We start from the raw sequence: 22,803 nt of genomic DNA on the forward strand, positions 1-22,803 counted from the left end.
AAATTGTGAGATCTCACGGTTTGGGAGATCATGACCTGAGCTGAAATCAAAAGTCTGACACTTAACCAACTGAGTCACCCAGGTTCCCTGTGATTGGGTATTTTTCTGAATAGAGATAGGAAAATTAGTATTTAGTGGTTTATGAAAAGATTCTTAGGCTTTAGTGATGGTATATTTAAAATATATTACATTTTTATAGTTCCTTACATATATCATAGCTAAAAATGTACATTGACTTTTGGCTTCAGAACCCTGTGAAATAGGGCAGATGATATTATAATTTTAGAGATTAGGGCACCTCAGAGATTAAATTAATGCTTCATGGGACAGAGGTGGAACTTAAGTACACAGGTCTTTTCACTTTGATTCCAGGGGAATTGTGAGAGAGAATAGCCAGTCATATCCAGTGTTGGTTTTTTCTGTAAAGAAACTGATGGTCGTCTTATCCAAAAACCAGTTGTCACAAAATATTGAAATGTTACTTAAACAAAAAAACTTAGAAAAAAATTGAAATGTTACTTAAAAATGTATTAATGTGGGGTACCTGGGTGGCTCAGTCGGTTGAGCGTCTGACTTTGGCTCAGGTCATGATCTCGCAGTTCATGAGTTCAAGCCCCGCGTTGGGCTCTGTGCTGAGAGCTCAGAGCCTGGAGTCTGCTTCAGATTCTGTGTCTTCCTCTCTCTCTGGCCCTCCTTGCTCATGCGCGCTCTCTCTCTCTCTCTAAAAAATAAACATTAAAAAAAATTTTTTTAATGTATTAATGCTCCTGCTTGGGGTTCTCCATCTGTTTATCTATTCATCTGTTTATCTGTTTATTTCCTTTCCTTGTGCTGGTTATCTTCTCTCCCTCTTCTGACCACATAGCTTGGGAACCTATAGGTACCTGAATATTGTTTATTTAGTAAAGCAGTTGACAGATACTAAACTAGTTATAGGTACTTCATTTTTATTTGCTAGTTATTGTTTCTTTTAGAAATGGTATACACACATACATATATACACATAGATTTTATTTCTAAGTAGACGTTGAACTAATTTACATTCTAAAAATTTTATTTGAAAATAGCACAATTGAAGGTAGTAAAGAGACTCTCTTTCTTACTCTCTTTTCTGTAAGCCTCTTCTGAAGTAAGACTACTTACTCTGCTCTACTAATCTTCTAAAGTGTCACACTGATCTTCTGGTGGTGCCTTGCAGAGAAGGCACTGAGCACCTGAAATAAAAGAGCTTCTTAGGAATTTGAGGTGAAAATGCAATTGTTTTAAACTGCCAAAGATTTTCTTCCTGTACTTAATCACCCTTCTTACTTTTTCCCCTTAATTGTAGGGTAGATGATGTGCCTCCAGGAATATCTCTACTTCCTGATAATATTCTGCAGGTTCTAAGGATCCAGCTACTACAGTGTGTTCAGAAAATGGCAGATGGGTTAGAGGAACAGCAACAAACTTTGTCAGTTTTGCTCGTCAAGTTCTTCATTATTCTTTGCAGGTACCTGTATAAACAAACTAGCTATCTGTTTTAAATAATTATCAAAAGAATAATGCATTTATTATTATTAATGGTGTTTATTGCTCATTTGGAGCTTTAAAGATTGTGTGCACCTTCTGTGAAAGGCTTTTGATTTATTATATTGGAAAACCATTTATTTGTTTGTTTATTTATTTATTTATTTATTTATTTATTTATTTAGTGGGTTAAAGTAGGCTCCATGCTCATTGTGGGGCTTGAACTCACAACCCGATACCAAGAATCACATGCTCCACTGACTGAGCGAGCCAGATGCCGCTATTGGAAAGCCTTTTAGTTACCATACTTAGTTGTACAGAGATTCAGCCAAGATTAAAAAAACAAAAATTGCTGTAAGACAGTGATGGGAGTTCTTACCTAACCCAAGAATTTGTTGCACCTGTATTTTCTGTGTGGTCCTCACCTGTAAACCATACATACATTTTTAGTGCTGTGCATTATCATTTGTGAAATGTATATTTCTAATCTTTTTTTTTTTTCAACGTTTATTTATTTTTTTGCGACAGAGAGAGACAGAGCATGAACGGGGGTGGGGCAGAGAGAGAGGGAGACACAGAATCGGAAACGGGCTCCAGGCTCTGAGCCATCAGCCCAGAGCCTGACGCGGGGCTCGAACTCCCGGACCGCGAGATCGTGACCTGGCTGAAGTCGGACGCTTAACCGACTGTGCCACCCAGGCGCCCCTCTAATCTTTAATTTTATAATTTTGCCAAAGAAAGTATAATTATTTTATAGCCTGTATTTTCCGGGTTGATAGCTGATTAGGTCTGTGGTACTTAAATGTTTTTTTTTTTTTTTTCAACGTTTATTTATTTTTGGGACAGAGAGAGACAGAGCACGAACGGGGGAGGGGCAGAGAGAGAGGGAGACACAGAATCGGAAACAGGCTCCAGGCTCTGAGCCATCCGCCCAGAGCCTGACGCGGGGCTCGAACTCACGGACTGCGAGATCGTGACCTGGCTGAAGTCGGACGCTTAACCGACTGCGCCACCCAGGCGCCCCTGTGGTACTTAAATTTTGATGTGTATAAGTATCAACTGGGAAGCTTAATAGGAGTACAGAGCTTGAGACTTACTTATGAAAATTCTGACTCCAAAGAGTTTAGGCAATCTAATTTTTCTTGAATTCAACATTAACCGGCATATATGAATTTAAGAACGGTTGGGTTAGGGGCACTGTATGCCTCCTCTTTTGTTTTTGGAATACATTTCTTATAGTATGTACTATTTTTTTAATAAATATTTTAGAATTAATTAGTAGTCAAACAGGGACTTAATTTACTGTGCATTTATTCACCTTTCCTTCATTGTTCATTGCGTTTGATTGCAGGAATCATGGAAAAATTGAGTAATTATTGCTAAAACGTTTCTTTCCTAATTTAGGCTCTTCCAGAACTGTAGACACTTTGCTGATTTTGTGCTCTTTATCATCCTTAAAATTTAGAAAAATAATACAAGAATTAAAACAGTTGAGGAAAAAGGGTTTACTTAGGAGATAAGACATGAGTTGGTGTGTTGATTTTTGTCCTGTTAATTACTTAGTACAATTTTAAAGAAATCAGATATCCTGTAGATAAATAACTGTTTCTCTTTTGTTTCTGCTTTGTGATATTTTTCAATTTTTCTATAATAAATAAATGTTGATCAGCATGTACTTCTTAAATGTTTCTGCTTATAGTAGTAGTTAAATGTTGCATGAGGTGTATTTTACAGTTTTAGTGGGAAAGCAGTTATATAACCATATTGATTTTATGTTTTAATAAATGTCATTTACATTTCATTTGCCAACATGTATTTTCAAAATTCATCTTGAATACATGAGCATACATTTTTCTCATTATTCATGTGTAATAAATATTCTTTGTTTTTCCTCACAGAAATCTGTCTAATGTGGAAGAAATTGGGACTTGCTCTTACATTAATCATGTCATCACTATGACAACACTCTACATTCAGCAAGTAGGTGTGAATTAATATATTCCTTTTGTTGCTTTACTGAGAGTAACTAGGTTTTCCTTTTTTTTAATATTATAATTAGTAAAGTTAAATGTTTTTAGAGGAGGTAATAATTGAGAAGAGAATTAAAGTTACCATTAGGAACTATATATTTTAGACATCTTAAAACATATTATCTAAAAGAGAAGCAATTGTTAATATATTTTATTTTAATCAAAAATTACTGTTTTATAAATGGCTTTTTACAATGATATAATTTGTCAACTTATGTATTATTTATCATCAAATATTCCTCTTATTGAAAACATATTCTTTTTTGCAAAGATGATTGGGTATCCATTTGAAACTCTTCCTAGGCCATATTTAACATTTGAAGGGTTATATCTAGTCCATATGATTAACTGACTCTTTAAACTCAGTTGGAACTTAGGTTTATTTGAATAAAAATGATTTATTAGATGATCAATGAAAGGTGTTGTCTTTTAATGATGTAGATAAGAATGTTAAGCAGTTTTAACATTTTTAACTAAATACAATTTTATGTTTAACTCTACTTTCAGTTAAAAAGCAAAAAAAAAGAGAAGGAATTGGCAGATCAGACATCTATTGAAGAATTTGTAATCCATGCATTGGCATTTTGTGAAAGTTTATATGATCCATATCGGAATTGGAGGCATAGAATTTCAGGGTATGTCTTATAAATCATAATGTTCACTTAAAACCTTAATGTCGTAAATATATGTAATTCTTCAATGCAGGTCTTATTCTCTATGAAAAAAATTGGTAAGATGTGTATAAGAGCCCTATCTCTATCTCAGATAGAAAGCTATATTGGAAGTAATGAATTAGTAAAAACTGCCACTTCCAGATAAATAATTTACTCAGAATTTTTATTTTGTAATGCAGTTGAATGCTAATAATCAGATAGTGGCGGAGGGGCAGAGAGAGAGGGAGACACAGAATCCGAAGCAGGCTCCAGGCTCTGAGCTGTCAGCACAGAGCCCGAAGCGGGGTCGATCTCACGAGTGGTGAGATCATGACCTGAGCCGGTCAGATGCTCAACTGACTGAGCCACCCAGGCGCCTCTCCAGGTTCCACTTAATATTCACTATTGGTGAACCCAACAGTTGAGTACCTGGAAAAAGAGAAGTATTGTGTGCAGAGTGCCTGTCACAGCCTTACAAAACAGATAGAATATAGGATGATGGGTTTGCAGCTTAATGACAATAGTTAATGACCAGTTCAGGGCTCAAAAAGAAGAGTGCTCCATTTATAGTCTTTCTACTCATTCATCACTTTGGTTCTTGACTAATCAATGTTCTTTCCACCCCCACCCCTCCCACCACCAAAAAGGCTTTATTACATACAGAGAGGATGGGTTCATTCCTTCTTGGCTGCTGCTTTCCTCATGGCTGCCAGGTTGCTCATCTTCTCTCTCTTCCTCTTAGAGAGTGTGTGTGTGTGTGTGTGTGTGTGTGTGTGTGTGTGTGTGTCTCCCTACCCTTTTCTTTTAAAAAAAAAAATTTTTTTTTTAATGTTTATTTATTTTTGAGACAGAGAGAGACAGAGCATGAGCAGGGAAGGGGCAGAGAGAGGGAGACACAGAATGTGAAGCAGGCTCCAGGCTCTAAGCTGTCAGCACAGAGCCCGACGCGGGGCTCGAACTCACAAACTGTGAGATCATGACCTGAGCCGAAGTCGGACGCTTAACCGACTGAGCCACCCAGGCGCCCCTCCCTACCCTTTTCTTGGTGAACCTGAGAGCATTCTTGTCCTTGGAGACCTTGAGCAGCTCTATGGCAGCAGCTGTGCCTTGGCTTGCTCACATTCTTAGTCACTTTGTGGCCTTTGTTGAGGCCCACGTCTATAGGGTGGCTGCTGCTCCGCAGTACTCAAGCCAGTTTTCTCTCTATTTTGACATTTATGCCAGGGATTGCTTAAGAAAATGGCATCTCTTGCTCTCACTCTTGGTACTTCTACATCTTCCACCTTAGATATGTTAGTAATGGCAAATCTAAGATAACGTTTTAAGTTTTGAAACAATGACAGTTTTTCTTTGTAAACAGCAAGACATATACAGAAAGAGGAACATAAAATCAGTCTGAAAATGACAGGAGAGGTTTTTAAAGGAATCTTAAGAACAAAATAAATTTAAGTTGGGAGAAGGAGGGGCGTCTGGGTGGCTCAATCGGTTAAGGGTCTGCCTTTGGTTCAGGTCCTGATCTCACAGCTTGTGAGTTTGAGCCCCATGTTGGGCTCTGTGCTGACAGCTCAGAGTCTGGAGCCTGCTTCTGTTCCTGTGTCTCCCTCTCTCTCTGCCCCTCCCCTGCTCGCTCTTGCTCTCTCTCTCTCTCTCAAAATTGAATAAACGTTAAAATAATTTAAAAAATAATAAAGTTGGGAGGAGATAAGATACAAAAAAGTAGATGTGACAACAAACTAAAACAAATAAAATTGGTAAAAGAAAACAAAAACAACTTTTGAGAGCCAACAACAAGAAGAAATTTAAACACTGTAGCATAGAAAGAGAATTCTACATATATAAGATGACAACAGGAAGAGGAACAGAGAGTAGGGGATCAGTGGTGGCATTCATGAGTGTGTGTGCAATATACATGCCAGGAATTATGCTGGAAGCTGTCCATGTATTATCTCTAATAAATGTAATAACATTTTGCTACTAATGGTAGGAACTACATTAGAGGTAGATGGTAAAGCAGAGGTTCAGACTCCGCTTACTTTGACTTTGATAGGGAAATGAAACATACTGCAAATAAATACTGGAATTAGGAAAAATCTATAGCTCATGGGAGATCTATATGAGGGAGCTATAGCAGTAACTTATACCTTATAAATTAATCTGATTCTGAAGTTAAGTGGAAACTTGGAATGTATATATTTTCTTATTTATTATTTCTGTTTGTTGCTTACAGAGGCATTTAAAATACCTTGTTTCATAAAATATATAGATTTTTTTCATATCTCCATATGCAATTTGATTTAATTGAATAGATTTGATTAATCTATTGCTTCAGTTTTGATTCTGTTTGTAGCATTTTACTGATTTAGAAAGATTTTGTCAAGTGTAACTAAGATAGGTGTAGGGAAAGAATTCTTCCCTGAAAAGGACTTACTCAATTCAAGCATTTATGTAGAAGTATATTTATCAAGTTTCTACTTTGTGCCCAGTGTAAGTTTAGTAGGACTCATTACCTGCCCAAAGATAAAAACAAGTTAATTAGATTTAGTTATGCCCTGGGGCTCCTACTGGCCAAATCTAAGACAATGGATATATGAAAATAATTAATTGTTGTAAAGAATTATAAACTGACTCAATTGGTAGAGGCTGTGATTGTTGATCCCTGGGTTGTGAATTTGAGCTCCACATTGGATGTAGTTGAGTTTACTACTAAAAAAGAAGAATTGGGGCACCTGGGTGGCTCACTTGGTAAGCGACTGACTCTTGATTTTAGCTCAGGTCATTATCTTATGGTTGGGAGATGGTGCCCTGTATTGCTTTCCCTGCTGAGTGTGGAGCCTGTGTATGGTTCTCTCTCTCCCTCTACCCCTCTCCCTGCCCCCCCACCCCCTCAAATTAAAAAAAACAAAACAAAAAAAGAATTATAAACCATTCATTCAGAAAAAAAGGAATTAATGAGTCCATACCAGTAATAGATGATAAGTAGATGATAAGTAGGGTGGATGGAAGGATGAATGGATGGATGGATGGATGGATGGATGGATGGATGGATAGATAGATAAAGGGAGAAGGGAGGACACTTGTTTATAATAGAAGGCCAAATGACAATTAGTAAATGTATAAGGGGTGTTGGGAAAAAAATCAGCATTTTACACAAATTATAAGGGAAGATATGGATCAGGATTGTAAATCTAGGGAAGTTTTGGTAAGCAGCATGATTTTTGCATGGTTTTAAAATGCTTCGCCAAAGATTACTTCTTAATTGCAAAAGAAAAATTAGTAATTATTTTGTGCAGTACTGGATAGTACATTGACTGGATTATCAAAATTAACATCAGTGAGAAGCACATGGATATCTGGGCCTCCAACTGTGGTGCTCCAAGGACACGTTATTGCTTTTATAGTATTCCAACCAAGAATGCATAATCTGAATCTAATTGAATGGAAACATTAAGGAAACCCAAAATGAAGAACATTTTAATGAATAAAAGGAGGGAGTGTGGGACAGCATTCTTTAAAAATATCATAAATGTTTCAGGTTGAAGGAGGGAAAAAAGCCATGACAGCTAAATGTAATATCTGGATAGGAAGCTATACTAAGAGGGGGAGAAAATGCTATTAAGGATATTCTTTGGTCATTTGACAAAACTGAATTATGAATGGTAGGTAAATGTATTATGTTACATGTATAGAAATTTATAATTATACTGTGTTATTGTGTAAGATACTATCCCTTTTCTTAGCAAGTATTCACTTAAGTATTCAGAAATGCCAGAATGTACATAATTTCCTTTTAAATGCTCTGAAAAATGTTATATGTGTGAATATATGTATATATAAATACATGTGCACTGTATATATGGGGAGAGAGTAAGCAAATGATAAAGCATTTGGGATAAAATTTTAACAGTGAACCTGAGTAAGATATATTTGAAGTTCTTTGTACTATTTTTATTCTTGCAACTTTTGCGAGAGCTTGAATTTATTTCCAGATTAAAAGTTTAAAGATTAAGAAAGATAGTTATGTCCTAGGCATGATGGCAGCACAAAAAAGAAGCACAAAATAATTGATCAAAGGACATGAACTTAAAAAACTAAGATGCAAACTCATTTTGCAGTCCTTAGAAGATTGGTATGTATTAGCATGTCCTAAGTGCTAGATGCTTGACCCAAATATCAGATAATGATGAAACAAGTAGGCTGTGTTCTAAAAATGGTACAAGACTAAGTTCATTTTTAGTTCTTCTGTCTTATCCTATTGAAAACATGTAGTGCAGACTACTCATGCTTTAATGTTTTTGTTATGTATAACGGTTTTCATCCCTTTTATTTATGTTAACATATTAAATTTTGCTACAACAATAATGGGAACTGTATGTTCGTAGTTACATTTAATACAGCGCCTTTAGAATGAGTCATGAATCACAAATTGTGGGAGTATATTTTTATTGTGTTACTAAAGTGACAGCTTTTATTGTTTGTAGCATAGTAGTTGGATAGGATATTTGGATAGGATATATCCAGTCTATTAGTTCATACCATAACTTATAATAAATAGGCAAAATGTAAATAGCCTCATGGAAAAACCTAACTGAAAGGTAAATCATCCTTTTAAAATTAATTTTTCTATCATATTACTGAGTTTTTTTTAAAGGCGTGGCTAAATTTTTAATTTGAAACTCTAGTAATATTTGTGTTGTCTTAAAGGTATACAAAAAAATCTCAATAATAGTACTATTTAAATAGAAAGATCCAATAGTGTTTGAACTTAAAATAAATACAGGGGTGCCTGGGTGGCTTAGTTGGTTAAGCATCTGACTTCAGCTCAGGTCATGATCTCACAGTTCATGAGTTTGAGCCCCATGTTGGGTTCTGTGCTGACAGATCAGAGCCTGGAGCCTGCTTCGGATTCTGTGTTATCCTTCTGTTTCTGCCCCTACCCCGTTCACGCTGTCTCTGTCTCAAAAATAAACATTAAAAAAAAAAATTAAAATAAATACAAAATGTGATAATTCTTCTGCCTTCTCCACAATGAAAATAGGCACAGATTTGGAAAGCACTGCAGTACCAGATGGTGTCTGATATGATTTCTGGTAAATCTGCATCTTAGAACTCTTTACTCTGCCATTACTGAGTCCAGCTGTGCCTGTCTTACTGGCTTTTTCTGTGGTCAGTTGACTTTTCTTCCTAGCTTTGAATATAAGGAAAGTAATTCTAATATCTCAATTATGGTTGTTAAGAAGAAGTCATCTTAATCCATTGCTTTATCAGTAGATCATATTTAGATGTATGGAATTTTCTCTGTGGCTGTTTTTCAAAAACTTTTCATTTTTGTTGTCTTTCTCTAACAATGTTAAGAGTTTTTTCAGGGCATTAAAAAAATAAGTTTTTTTATTTTTGTTAATTTTCAGCAGTTTACCAGTTGGATGTATCATTGTAACAATAGCCTTTATACTCCCAAACCCACACTGCATTGTCCATCTAAGAGATTCATTCTGTGTTGAAATGTTCTTGGTAAAAGCACATGCTATTTGTGTTGGCCCACCGAAGTCTGTAGAAAATTTTCAGCCATCAAGACTACTGGAATTATCATTATAATAAAAATTAATCCCAGCCAATACTAGATCTACATACTTAAAATGGAAGAAGACCATGGCATGGATTCTTTGTGTCCAGATGAAATTTCAGGAAGTGGCAAAGTGTGGCCTGATTTCTGATGAATTTAGCTTGTACTGTGGTAATGTACTGTGGTAATAAGCTCCACAGCCTTAGATGTCAGATTAACAGTACTGCTGAACAAGTTCTTTTATAGATTGGAGATTTTATTTTATTTCAGTTTATTTATTTTGAGAGGGAGAGAGAGAAGGGGAGGGGTAGAGAGAGAGGAAGAGAGAGGATCCTAAGCAGGCTCCACACTGCCAACACAGAGCCAGACATGGTGCTCGAACTCATGAACCATGAGATCATGACCTGAGCCCAAACCAAGAGTCAGACTCTCAAATGACTGAACTATCCAGGGGCCCCTACAGATTGGAAATTTTATTTAAAAAAATTTTTTTTTTACTGTTTATTTTTGAGAGAGAGAGTCCCAGAGCGTGAGAGGGGAGAGGAGCAGAGAGAGAGAGAGGAAGACACAGAATCCGAAGCAGGCCCCAAGCTCCAGCTATCAGCACAGAGCCTGACATGGGACTCAAACCCATGAACTGAGATCATGACCAGAGCTGAAGTCAGATGCTTAACCAACTAAGCCACCCAGACGCCCCTACAGATTGGAAAACTTAAATGCCTAGTTCCTTTTTCTATTTCCAGTTGTTTAGAGACTTAACCTGGCTGCTGTGTTTCACCATGAATCATTTAAAAATTTTTTTCTTAATTCAAAAGAAGAAATCCTTTCATTGGTGAGCATTTAAATTATTGGCTAGACTTCCTTTTCAAGATTATGCCAGTCCTAGAGATGTATTTTTCAGTACCTAAATAAAAAGTAATATACTAAATTTATATTGTTTCTGTAATTATGCCATCTCTACTTGCTCATGTTATAATTTGTTATTAACTTCTTTTTAATAATAGACGAATCCTTAGTACTGTGGAAAAGAGCAGACAGAAATACAAACCAGCTTCTCTCACAGTGGAGTTTGTCCCTTTCTTTTATCGTAAGTATTAGTCCTAATTTCTCTTTGATTTTGATGTTACTCTGATCATTATTTATGCTTAAATTCTTTTTCTGATTGTGCTTGATTCAGCTTTGTGTATTTGTAAGATAAAGATTGTAAGGACCTATCACTGGAGTACTTGATTCGTATTTTGCTGTGATTAGTGTTCTTCGTCTTACTTAATTTACTGTTCTGAAAGTGTTTTTATTTAGAGAAGAGCTTAATATTTTAATGACTGTAGTATAGAACTTCAGAATTTTTACAGAAATAGAGGGGCGTGGACGCCCAGCCAGTGCATGACCACTGCCCAGGAGCCTGAAACCAGGGCCTCCTGCCCAGGTGATAAATACCTGGCTGGGCTGTGAGCTGGTGTTGGCCTTGGGGATGAGGCCTTCCTTTTGCAATTGGGGCTTTTCAGAGCTTGAGTGCAGGCTGGGCCCAGGCTGAGTTTCGGGGAGGGGACCAACAGGTTTGCTCACCCCACAGGTGGATGGAGTAAGGGCAAAAAGAGCTTTGCGTTTTCCTTCTCTTCCACCTCTGATACAGAATTGGATGCTGTGGTTGGATTTTATTATCATGGATTAAGAGTTCAGCTATTAAAGAAAAATTTTATGAACAAGCACTCCCAGGAATTTGAAGACATGGGAGAGAATAAATTCACCTGCACACCTATTTGGTTTTTTTTTTTTTTTTTTTTTTAGTGTTTATTTATTTTTGAGAGAGAGAGAGCAAGTGCACGTGAGTATGAGCGGGGGAGTGGCAGAGAGATGGGAGACACAGAATCCAAAGCAGACTCCAGGCTCTGAGCTGTCAGCACAGAGCCCGATGCTGGGCTCAAACTCCCCAGCCATGAGATCATAACCTAAAGTTAAGTTGATGCCTGACCGACTGAGCCACCCAGGCGCCCCATCCTACCCACCTATTTGTAGTGAATACAGTTCTTTGGTAGAAAAGTCAGATTCATGGATTTAACATGGGGACTTACTTGCACAGCAACTTTACAGTACCATAAAGATGAAGTGGCTGGTGACATATTCAACATGCTGTTCATGTTTATGGATTTTCTGGCTTTTAAAGAAATGTTTCTGGGCTATGGAACAGAAGGAGAAGGCTGGGTACTGGGTTTAAACAGTGGTTTAGTGGCGAGTTTGTTGTGCAAATCATCTTCTTTGCCAGCTTCCCAGAGCAATCTGAGGCCCAAGGGCCCACCTCTGGGCAATGAAATCTTTCTAGATTGCCAGCTCACTAGACTATAGGAGGCTAATGCTAGTATGATGTTTCCAAGATGAAAACATCTTGGAAAGACTGACTCTGTTCTGCAGCTGTTCATTAATGTTAAGTATTGGTGGGTCAGAAAGAAAATTACCTGACCCTCCTGGGACCTTTTTCTCCTGAAACACTCTCTTGTATTCGGTGATCCTGTTACTTTTTCTGGGGTAGACACCTCTTTCAGAGGCTTTTGAGTCAGGCTCCTGTAGAGCAATCCCAAGGCCAGCATTCTACCTGGGGGACCCCGTCCCCAGCATACATGTAGGTGTGTCAGCATTTGAAAAACCGACCGTCACCAACTCTCTTTGGCCAACAGTTTTTGCATTTCCCACTAGGCATTTTGTACACTAAGCTTTTTATATCCATCAACGTTTCAATCCTGTAGCCTTAATGGGGTTTTTGACTAGGAGTATTTATCCAGGGTGTTACTCAAAGCCAGCTGCCCATCTTGAAATTTCTGAAGCTCCTACTATCACAATTAGTCTTGACTATAGGAATCAACTAAGAGAGGTGTCCTTTACCCAAAAGCTACATGTGAAAATCAATTTCTCATCTTAATATTTGCTTCACTATCTTCTGCTAGTCCTGATATAGTCTCTCTGTTTCTTGAATTCTCTTTTAAGCATTATTGAAAAAATGTTTTTAAGAAGATGAACATTCAGGCTAACCTAGTGGATGTAATGTTGGAACTGCCATGATTACCCACTTAAATTTCAAATTATAATATGCTGTGTGCTTTTTAGTTGTTAGTACTATGAAAGCCAAAATCCTTTCTGTCTTGGTGTTTCTATTTTATTTTATTTTTTTATTATTATTATTTTTAATGTTTATTTATTTTTGAGGGAGAGGGACACAGAGTGTGAGTGGGGAAAGGGCAGAGAGAGAGGGAGACGTAGAATCCAAAGCAGGCTCCAGGCTCTGAGCTGTCAGCACAATGCCCGATGTGGGGCTTGAACCCATGAACCATGAGATCATGACCTGATCTGAAGTTGGACGCCCAACCGACTGAGCCACCCAGGTGCCCTGGTGTTTCTATTTTAGTGAACACCAATGAATGTGTACTTATGCTGAAAGTAGGCTAAAAGGTATCTTTTTCTTGTAGCAAGTTAAGGTTTGCTAAAACCCTTTCTGTATAAATCAGTTCATTAGGTTTTCTGTTGAGGTAAGGAGTTCCTTCTTCCTATCAAAATCTACTAAGATGGTTTCCATGGGTGTAAGCAGTTCAGCATCAGTAGGATATAGAGAACAGCTTTACTGGTCATTTGTTTGCTTTTATTCAGTACAGTGGTTGAACATTACTGACCAGAAAACATGATGTTACGTCTCTAGAAAGAAGAAAAAACATAGTAGTTGAATTCCCAATGTGTTAACTTTCTCTTTCTAGCTATATATGGTTACATTTATTTATTAGTTGTTACTTTTTAAATGTATTAAAAAGTAAAAATAAAATTCTGAACTGACTTTTCATTTGGCTGTTCTGGAAGGATGAGCTACAGGTTATGTGTTTTTTCTGTACTGATGTGGCACTTATTGAATACTTTTGTACCATGAGTTAAAAGAAACTTAAGAGAATTGGCTACTCTATGTGTGTCCTATGTGGACTTTAGTTTTCTTTCTTAAAAAATGATTGTGCCATAGTTCAAGAATATAGAAAATACTGCAAAATATATAAAAGGAACACCTTGTGCTTCCCACTCATTTGTCAGATCTTAATATTTTGCCATATTTGTTTTGGTTCTCTATTCTTTTTTTCCTAAGAATTAAAACAAGGCAGAAATAGTCCTTTGTTTGAGTGCTTGGTGAAGATGATTGCAGTGCCCACTCTGTTTGACCACCAGTAGCTGATTTCTGGATTCTCTTTTTTGTTCACATACCTGCCCTTACTATATTATCACACTGTATTGATTATTGTAACTTTATGCCAAGTCTTGAAGTAATTCCTCAGCCTTGTTATTTTTCAGAATTTTCTTGGGTATTCTGAATCCCTTACATTTTTATATACATTTTAGAAGCCAATTTAATTTTTTAAAAAATGGCTGATTTTTAATATTTTTACAAGAAGCCTTGCTGGGATATTGTTTGGAATTGTATTCAATATATGGAAGCATTTTAGGAGAATTAACATCTTAAGAATACTGAGACTTCCAATTCATGAATCTGATAGATCTCATTATTTTTTTGTTACTTGTTTCTTCAATATTTTATAGTTTATAGCATGTAGATTGTGCATATATTTTGATAATTTATCCCAAAGAAGTTATCACAAGTACTTATAAATATAAAGGTCTTTAAAATAAACTAGACTTTTTAAAAAGTGAGTTTTATTTTCATTGCCTGTCTTTGATAAAGACATGTCTGTCCCTTTCTACCAATGGTAGTATTCCTTGACTTTCCTTCATAATATTTCTTGCCTGCTTTGTCAGATGCTAATAAAACCACTCCATCATTCTTATGATTAAAGTTTACATGGTATATATCTTTTTATATACTTTATATGTGTTTTCTGTGTGTCTCCTGTGGCTGAGTAGAAGTCTGTCATCTTGCAGCTCAGTGTCAAATCTGATTCAACTTGAAACCTCTTGGTAGGTTTTTGCTGGTCTTGTGGGATTTCACTTAGACTCACAGTGAGCCCTGTATTTCTGGAGTACTTTCCCTGTATAGCTTCTTCCACTCCAGTACTACTTCACAAATTCTAGTTGCCTAGGCCTCCCCCAACTTTATCTCCTAAGTCAGCAAATAGCTGTATTCTTTTAGGGTTCCCCTTTTCTTGGTAGTTGTCAGAACATGTCTACAACAGGAAGCTGAGATAATCCTTGGGCTCACTTTGCGTCTATTGAGAGAAGGAAAATTTCTAGGATGTATAAATTTCTACTTATTTTGTCTAATTTTCTAGTTATTTGTAGTAGGAAGCCACATATAATGACAGTTATTCCAACATAGCAGGAATCATTTAACTTTTTAAATGTAAATTGCTATCAATACATTTACCTCAAAGCTGTTTCTTATTGGTAATGTTTGTTATGTATAAAATTGGAAATAATTCTGTTGTTACAGTCTTGTCTGTGTATGTAATGATACATGCAAAAAGATATTCATTACTGGGTTATTTGAATATTAAAGAAGAAAATCATAAAAGTTTATCAGTAGAGAACTGCTTAAGTAAATTAAGGTATGCCATTGTAATGGTCATAAAAATGAATAAGGAAGATGTGTATGTTAAGATGTAATAATACCCAGTGTATATTATGTTAAAACAAAAAAAAAAAACATGATGCAGTAGGATATCTATAGCCTTTTTTTTTTTTTAAGGTGTGGAGAGCAGGGTAAATTGAGGCATAGGTTTGAGGGAGACTTATATTTGCTTGTCAGTTCTTTTATACTATTTTAATTATTCTTCGCCATGTGCATGTATAACCTTTTAAAAACAGTACACTACTTTATAAATTAAAAGGAAGATTGCTGTTGGTACCAGAACTTTAGAATGTTTGCCCTGGAGTAAACCCAGAAAATCCTTTTGTCCAACTCTTCCAATTTTATTATTGAATAATTATAGTCAATTATACTAATAAGATGCAGTGGTAGTAGTAAAAAAAAAATCTAATTTTCTGTCAGATTTCAGTTAGCTTCTAACTTTGTCACTTAGCTCTATAACTTTAGGCAAGACATTCCATTTGCTTATTTATAAATGGGGGCAAAATACCTTCATATGGAGTATTAGAGAATTAAATGAGATAAATAAGTTATCTAAAATACTAGCTGATAGGTGGTTTCTTTTCCTTTACTATGAAAAAATGCATATCAACCTTGCCTTTTAACAAATTTTAGCCTTTCCATAGTTTTTAATATTTCAGTGTAAGACATTCCTTACAGATAAATCATACTGTGAAAGAGAAATCTTATTTGTTTATTTGTGTATTATATTCACAGAGTGTTTTCAGGAAAGCGAACATCTCAAGGAAAGTCTTAAGTGTTGCTTATTGCATCTCTTTGGAGCCATTGTAGCCGGTGGGCAGGTGAGGAAAGTGTTAAAAGTTAATATTTAAAACAGTAGTTAACAGTGCAAAAAGTTTTCCATGGATTACTTTAATGTATTCTTTTTCTTTTCATAATTTCATGAACCACACAAATATTTTTCTGAGTTTATGTCTTGTTTAAAACTACTCTTTTATTTGTTAAAACTTCTTCAAAATCCTAAGTAATAATTTTACTTAAAATATAACAATATATAATAACTTATAATAAACTAACAATAAAATTACTGCATAAATAACCATATTTAACATTTTTTTATTTTAAGTTCTTAGTTGTATTGACTTTCAGCTACTAGTTCTTTCTTTAGAGCATAGAGTCAGCCCGGTTAGTCTACATGGTGAAATCAACTCAAAATTAAATATACATGAATTAATCACTATTCTGTCAACTTAATTACTAAATGCATATATACAAGGTTTATATGCACTTTTTCAACAAACTCAGCTAGTTTTTTTATTACTCACAAGAAGGAAATTCTAGTAATACTTGTTTCTTTATGTTTGAAGGTGTCTGTGGTAGACTTTGAGTGTAACTACTAGTTGAAAACAGGATTATAGTTCAGAAAGAACATCCTACATGTTTTCTTTAGGCACACAGTTTAGATCAGAAGTTTCTAACACTTTTTGTAACACATATGCCCTCTATAAAGTCCCTTGTCAGAATGTTTCAAATGCATAAAATAAAACACATAGGATCACAAAGGAAACTAGTTACACTGAAATCAGTTACTAAAATACTAAGATAAATTTCTAACATAGTAATATGTGCTTAGAACACACTAAAAGAGATACAGCATCAAGTCTAGTAACAAATGCAATTTCAAAAAAGAGACAAACCTGGTATTTTGAGATATTACCGTAACTGTAACGTGAAAATTTATATGATTTCTATTGATAACAGAGTTACAGCTGTTGTTAATAATACTACTTTTTTCCTAGTGGGCTACCTTGCCTTTCCCTCTTCACTCTAGTAGAGGAATCTGTTTTTTTGTGAGAGTGATGGTGGCTAGAATCTTATTTTTCAGTTTGTGTGCTTTGTCACCTTCCTTTGTTAGCTCATATCCTTCTTTTGTATCAGTATCTCCCTATTTCCATCATTTCTCCACTACTAAGAATAAGAATTAATGAGTATACATGAATACAATTGGAAATGACATTGTTTTTGACTATTGGAGAAGCTGATCGGATCCCATTACCATTTTGAACACACAGAGACTTGTTCTTGTTAGTGCCCAGGGGTAATCAAGCCCTGAGAGACCTCTACTGATTAAAATTAACATAGAAATCAAGTAGATACTAGAAGGCCAATTTATTATTTTATGTACTGAAAATATTCAAAATCCTTTTAATCAGGTTATAGCTATAGTTACAGCTGTTTTGAGGTCAGAAGGTTATTTATTGAATATAGGGATAGGTACCAGGATATTTAGACGAATGAAATATCTAAAGATATAAGAGTGGCCTTGTCATAAACAGCAGAAAAACTGAAGTCCCATGACTGGTCTTCCTTCTCAAAGCATCGTGCCTGGGCTTCCCATTGGCATATTTGTTCTATTTTGTGTTAAGAGGATGGGCTTTGGAGCCAGACTGACATAGGTTTGAATTCCATGTCCATCTCTCATTAGTTCTGTGACTTTGGATGAAAACTATTTACATGTGTTTTAGTTTATTTATAATATGGAAATAATAACACTATAAGGTAGTCATAAGGACCAAATGGTGCATAATATATGTAAGGCATTTGCTTGTAAGAACTAATTTGGTGGCTCTAGGATCTTCAGGGACTCAAGTTCCTTTGAATGTCAATTTGTTACTATTTCTTTTGCTACAAGATTAGCTTTCAGAGTTTTGGCTATCTGCGTTGTGTCTGTATTTTGGGCACAAAAATGGGGGGGTGGTGAAGGAGACAAATGGCAACTATCTTTAAAGGAGATACTGAAAAGCTGATACTCATCTTTTTTTTAAATCTCATTTTCCAAACTCCATGAGATAACTACAACAAAGGAAAATATGTCTAGATAAAAAATTGGGTAAAACTTGCTTCCTCAGCCTCCTTGGCAGCAGGGGAAGTTAGGAAATGTAATTTTTATTCCTGGTAGCCACATGTCCAGTGAAATATCAGGGGTTCTTTTGATAAGGAAGTGGAGGAAATGGATGTTGGGTATTCTATAGGCAGTTTCTTTTAATTAATTTTTTTAATGTTTATTTTTGAGACAATGTGAGACACAGAGTGCAAGCAGGGGAGGAGCAGACAGAGGGAGATACAGAATCTGAAGCAAGCTCCAGGCTCTGAGCTGTCAGCCCAGAGCCTGACACGGGGCTTGAACTCATGAACCATGGGATCATGACCTGAGCCGAAGTCAGATGCTTAACTGACTGAGCCACTCAGGCACCCCTATAGGTGGTTTCTTTCAAAGTAGCACTTGTTATTATTGATATTACTTATTTTGTTGGTAATTACCAGTTCTAATGGCTTAAGTGCTATTATTTTCAGATTATTTTTGCATAACTGTGTTTGATTCATTATCTATCAGTTTAACAGATTTGGGCAAAATATATGGTTTTTTCCAAGTTTAATGGGTCACCCTGAATAGCTACCAATAACTTAGAATTTCAGAAATGTTTGCAGAATCAAAGTCAAGCCAGTTGTCTTATTTATCTATATCATTTGGGATGGGTTTGCTATAACCAACAGAAAACCCTAGAGAAGCTTAACCAAATTGAGGTGTTTGTTTTTATTCTTGCATAACAAATCCAGATGTAAGCAGTTCTGGGCTGATATAGCAACTCCATGGTATCATCAAGGACTAAGTCCTTCTGCATTTCTATTTTCTCTTTAGCCTGCTACTTTAATTCTTGGGTTTGTTTCTTAATGATTTAAAGGTGGCTCCAAGCATCATGTCTGCATTCCAGGCAGGAAAAAGGTGAAAAGGCCAAGAGCCAAGGGTCCTTCTATTTTTATTTGTAAAGTTATGTTTTCTTCATAGCTTTCTGGCATATGTTCTTGACCAGAACCATGTCACATGGCTACCACTAGCTGCAAGGGAGGGTGGTAAACAAGTTTTCTATTGGGCAGAATGCTATCTGAATAAAATCAGAAATCTAGTAATCTAGTGAGGAAACGAAGACTTAATCTGCATAAAACACTAGCATTGCCCATCAAAGTATATGTTTAAATTTTTTAATATGTTGATTTATTAAAAGAAAAAGTCCACACATTTATTAAACTCTCTTTGTTTTTGCAAACATACAGAACTTCAGTTAGGTTTGGATTTTATTTTTATTATCTCTCATGTTTCAGAGGAATGCTTTGCAAGCAATTTCTCCAGCTACCATGGAAGTTCTTATGAGAGTTTTGGCAGACTGTGATTCCTGGGAGGATGGAGATCCTGAAGAAGTGGGTAGGAAGGTAGAACTTACTTTGAAGTGCCTTACAGAAGTGGTACATATCCTTCTCACTAGCAGCTCTGACCAGCGTCAAGTGGAAACCAGCACTCTTTTGGAGAACTATTTTAAATTGCTAAATTCAGATCATTCAGCTTTACCTAATCAAAGGAGGTCGAGACAGTGGGAAAGCCGATTCATAGCTCTACAGATAAAAATGTTGAGTAAGTATTACATAAAGTTTATTACACTCCGTTTTCTCTGAATCTTTTTTTTAGACTTATTTGAAATTGAAGACCATTGTATAGGAAGTATCGATTGTTTAATTCAGCTATTGTGTGACTTTAGATTTTGACTTCAAAATAATTAATATGGAATTGATTTGTTAACAGCGTCTTTGCTTTAACAGTGACAAAATTGAGCCTTTATTAATTTTTTGAAAGTGTAATCCACTAAAAGCATCAATATTAAGAAAGCTATTATTTTCAAATTCTAGGAAAAGTAAATTTTCAGGAGGTGCCATTTGCATTATCTGACCTATGGCAAAGAGTCACATATGATCAATTTTATATGTGCTTCTATAAATCTCTGTAGAGGTCAGTTTAACATCTGTCCTTTCTCTAGAGGGCCTCTGTTTTGTTTTGTTTTGGTTTGGTTTGGTTTCTTCAGAGCCTCTGTGTATGTTTGTCTTGTTTCTCTTGCTGTCTCTTTGTGTTTTTTGGTTTGTCATTCTTTGCATATATGTCCCTATCTCTGTAAACTCCATCAATATATGTGATTTCTTATTGTATTCCCCTGTTACATTGATAGATACAAGTATTATTAATTGAGTTTCTTTTTATAGAAGTAAAATATTTTCATTACAGCTATCCTGGGAAATTTGGATAAGTAAAAAGAAAAGCTTTTTATATCCTACCACCCAGACATATCCAACATTAATGATTTATTGTGTAGCTCTAGAGACTTAACGTGCTTGTGTGAGGGCATGTGTGCTGTCTAATTTAAAAATATTGGACACCAGAATCTTGGTGAAACTTGATCTCTTACAACTGTTTCTGTAGGAAAATAAGATTCATTTTATCTAGTTTCTGTTATTTTATATGATATGTTACATTTTGTAATTGTAATAAGTTATAAATTTATAAGGAAGTTTGAGTCTATATTAATGGACTTCTTATTTGTTAAAAACTATCACATTACTTATGTAGATTATCCCTAGATTTCTGAATGAGGATATCTTTTCAGTAGGAAACAAGAACAAACTATCATTACAAATGGATTAATTCCCTAAGTCTCATTTTCTTAATGGCCACATGCTAATTTTTTACTGTGTGATGAGACTGTGTTGCAAAACATAACTAGATGTTGCTTATTTGTTAGTAGCAAGCTATACTTGAGCATTATAATCGAATAACAGCTATTTAAGTCTCTGGGAAATATATATCACTCTTAGGTATAAAAACAAATATTGTCAATAATAAATTATAAATGTCTACTTTTCTTAACAAGTAATAAGTACAGTTTTGTTTTGTACTCTCCATCCCTATTTTTTCCTAACTAATTTTACATCCCTTTGTCGACTGAAAAGCCTAAATTAAAAATACGGCCAAAGTATGGGGCACATGGGTGGCTCAGTTGGTTGGTTGTCTGACTTCGGCTCAGGTCATGATCTCACAGATAATGAGTTTGAGCCCCATGTCGGGCTCTGTGCTGATAGCTCAGAGCCTGGAGCCTGCTTCAAATTCTGTGTCTCCCTCTCTCTCTGCCACTTCTCTACTCATGTTCTGTGTTTCTCTGTCTCAAAAATAAATAAACATTAAAAAAATAAAAAAAATATATGGCCAAAGTAAATGTTTCTGTGATTCCAAATTTCCCACTTTATAAATGGACTATTTTGTTTTTATTTTCCCAGATACCATCACAGCCATGTTAGACTGCACTGATAGGCCTGTTCTTCAGGCCATTTTTCTTAACAGTAATTGCTTTGAACATCTCATACGACTGCTACAGAATTGCAAGGTATTTTTCTGTTATTATTGTGTTTGGTTTTAAAAAGCTATCATTTTGTTTATGCTTTGATTCAAATTTGAACATATTACTAATTTTCTTTTTTATTGTGATAAAAAGCACGTAAAATTTACCATTTTAATGGGTGTAGTTCAGTGGTATTAAATGCATTCACATTGTTGTACAACTGTCACCACCATCCATTCTTCATAAGTCTACATCTTATAGAACTGACTCTATATACATTAAATAATTCCACATTCTCCCTCCCCTAGCCCCTGACAACCACCTTCCTGTCTCTAAGTACCTCATGTAAGTGGTGTCGTACAGTATTTGTCTTTTTGTGACTGGTTTATTTCACTTAGCGTAATAGCCTCAAGATTCATCCATGTTGTAGCATATTGCAGAATATTCTTCCTTTTTTATTTAGGCTTAATAATATTCCATAGGATATACATACCACAATGCTGCTATGGAACATGAATATACACATATCTCTTTGAGACTCTGTTTTCAGTTCTTTTGGATATATTCCGGAAGTGAGATTGCTGGATCATATAGTAATTAAATTTTTAAAAAGTTTTTGAGAAACCACCTTACTGTTTTCCATAGTGGCTCTGCCATTTTACAGTCTTGCCAACAGTGCACAAGGGTTCTGATTTCTTCACATTTTCCTTCACAGTTATTTTTTTCTTTTTGATAGTAGCTGTTCTAATTGCTGTGAAATGGTATCTCATTGTGATTTCGATTTGTCTTTCTTTAATAACTAGTGATACTGAGCATTCCCTCATGTGCTTATTGGCTATTTATAAATATTCTTTGGAGAAATGTATATTTAAGTTATTTGTGTGTTTTTTAATTGGGTTTGGTTTTTATCGTTGACTTTTAGTCTTTTGTTGTGCATTGTTAAAATTTGGTGTGAGCATTTGATGCATATAATTTTGTGCCTTTGTTTCCTGTAAGATGATTTTGTTTGCGTTTTCCTGTGTTTTGATTTTAATATCTACATAATATTATATTAAGTGGATGTATCATAATTTACATAACTATTCCCTATTGGCTGATACTCAATTTACTTCTAATTTTTTTGCCATTACATAACTCTTTCAAGTTTCATAGAACAGAATTCTATTCCTAGTAGAATTACTAGGTCAAGGGGCGTAAAATTTTGTGCTTTTTTAAAATTAGGGAAGTGAGGTGCCTGGGTGGCTCAGTCAGGTAAGCCTCTGACTCTTGATTTCAGCTCAGGGCAAACATTAAAAAAAAAAAAAAATGA

At 35.4% G+C, this 22,803-nt stretch overlaps 1 protein-coding gene and 1 pseudogene across 12 annotated transcripts in view; one reads left to right on the forward strand and one right to left on the reverse strand.

The window, feature by feature from the left end:
• NBEAL1 (neurobeachin like 1) overlaps window positions 1-22,803 on the forward strand; it is a 172,410-nt gene that overhangs the window by 28,500 nt on the left and 121,107 nt on the right. For 11 of the 12 annotated variants that reach the window (XM_086719313.1, XM_086719315.1, XM_086719312.1 and 8 more), the window contains exons 4-10: window positions 1,328-1,489; window positions 3,405-3,486; window positions 4,044-4,171; window positions 10,754-10,836; window positions 16,033-16,118; window positions 19,438-19,744; window positions 21,433-21,539. In XM_086719313.1, coding sequence (XP_086575439.1) covers window positions 1,328-1,489; window positions 3,405-3,486; window positions 4,044-4,171; window positions 10,754-10,836; window positions 16,033-16,118; window positions 19,438-19,744; window positions 21,433-21,539 — 955 coding nt within the window. Of the gene's footprint in view, window positions 1-1,327; window positions 1,490-3,404; window positions 3,487-4,043; window positions 4,172-10,753; window positions 10,837-16,032; window positions 16,119-19,437; window positions 19,745-21,432; window positions 21,540-22,803 lie in introns of those variants that run through there. The other variant, XM_086719321.1, reaches the window with a different exon arrangement.
• LOC112848360 (large ribosomal subunit protein eL36-like) lies at window positions 4,864-9,664 on the reverse strand (annotated as a pseudogene).

The sequence above is a fragment of the Puma concolor genome, chromosome C1, assembly GCF_028749965.1.
Source record: "Puma concolor isolate L17-30 chromosome C1, mPumCon1.1.hap2, whole genome shotgun sequence".
NCBI lineage: Eukaryota > Metazoa > Chordata > Mammalia > Carnivora > Felidae > Puma > Puma concolor.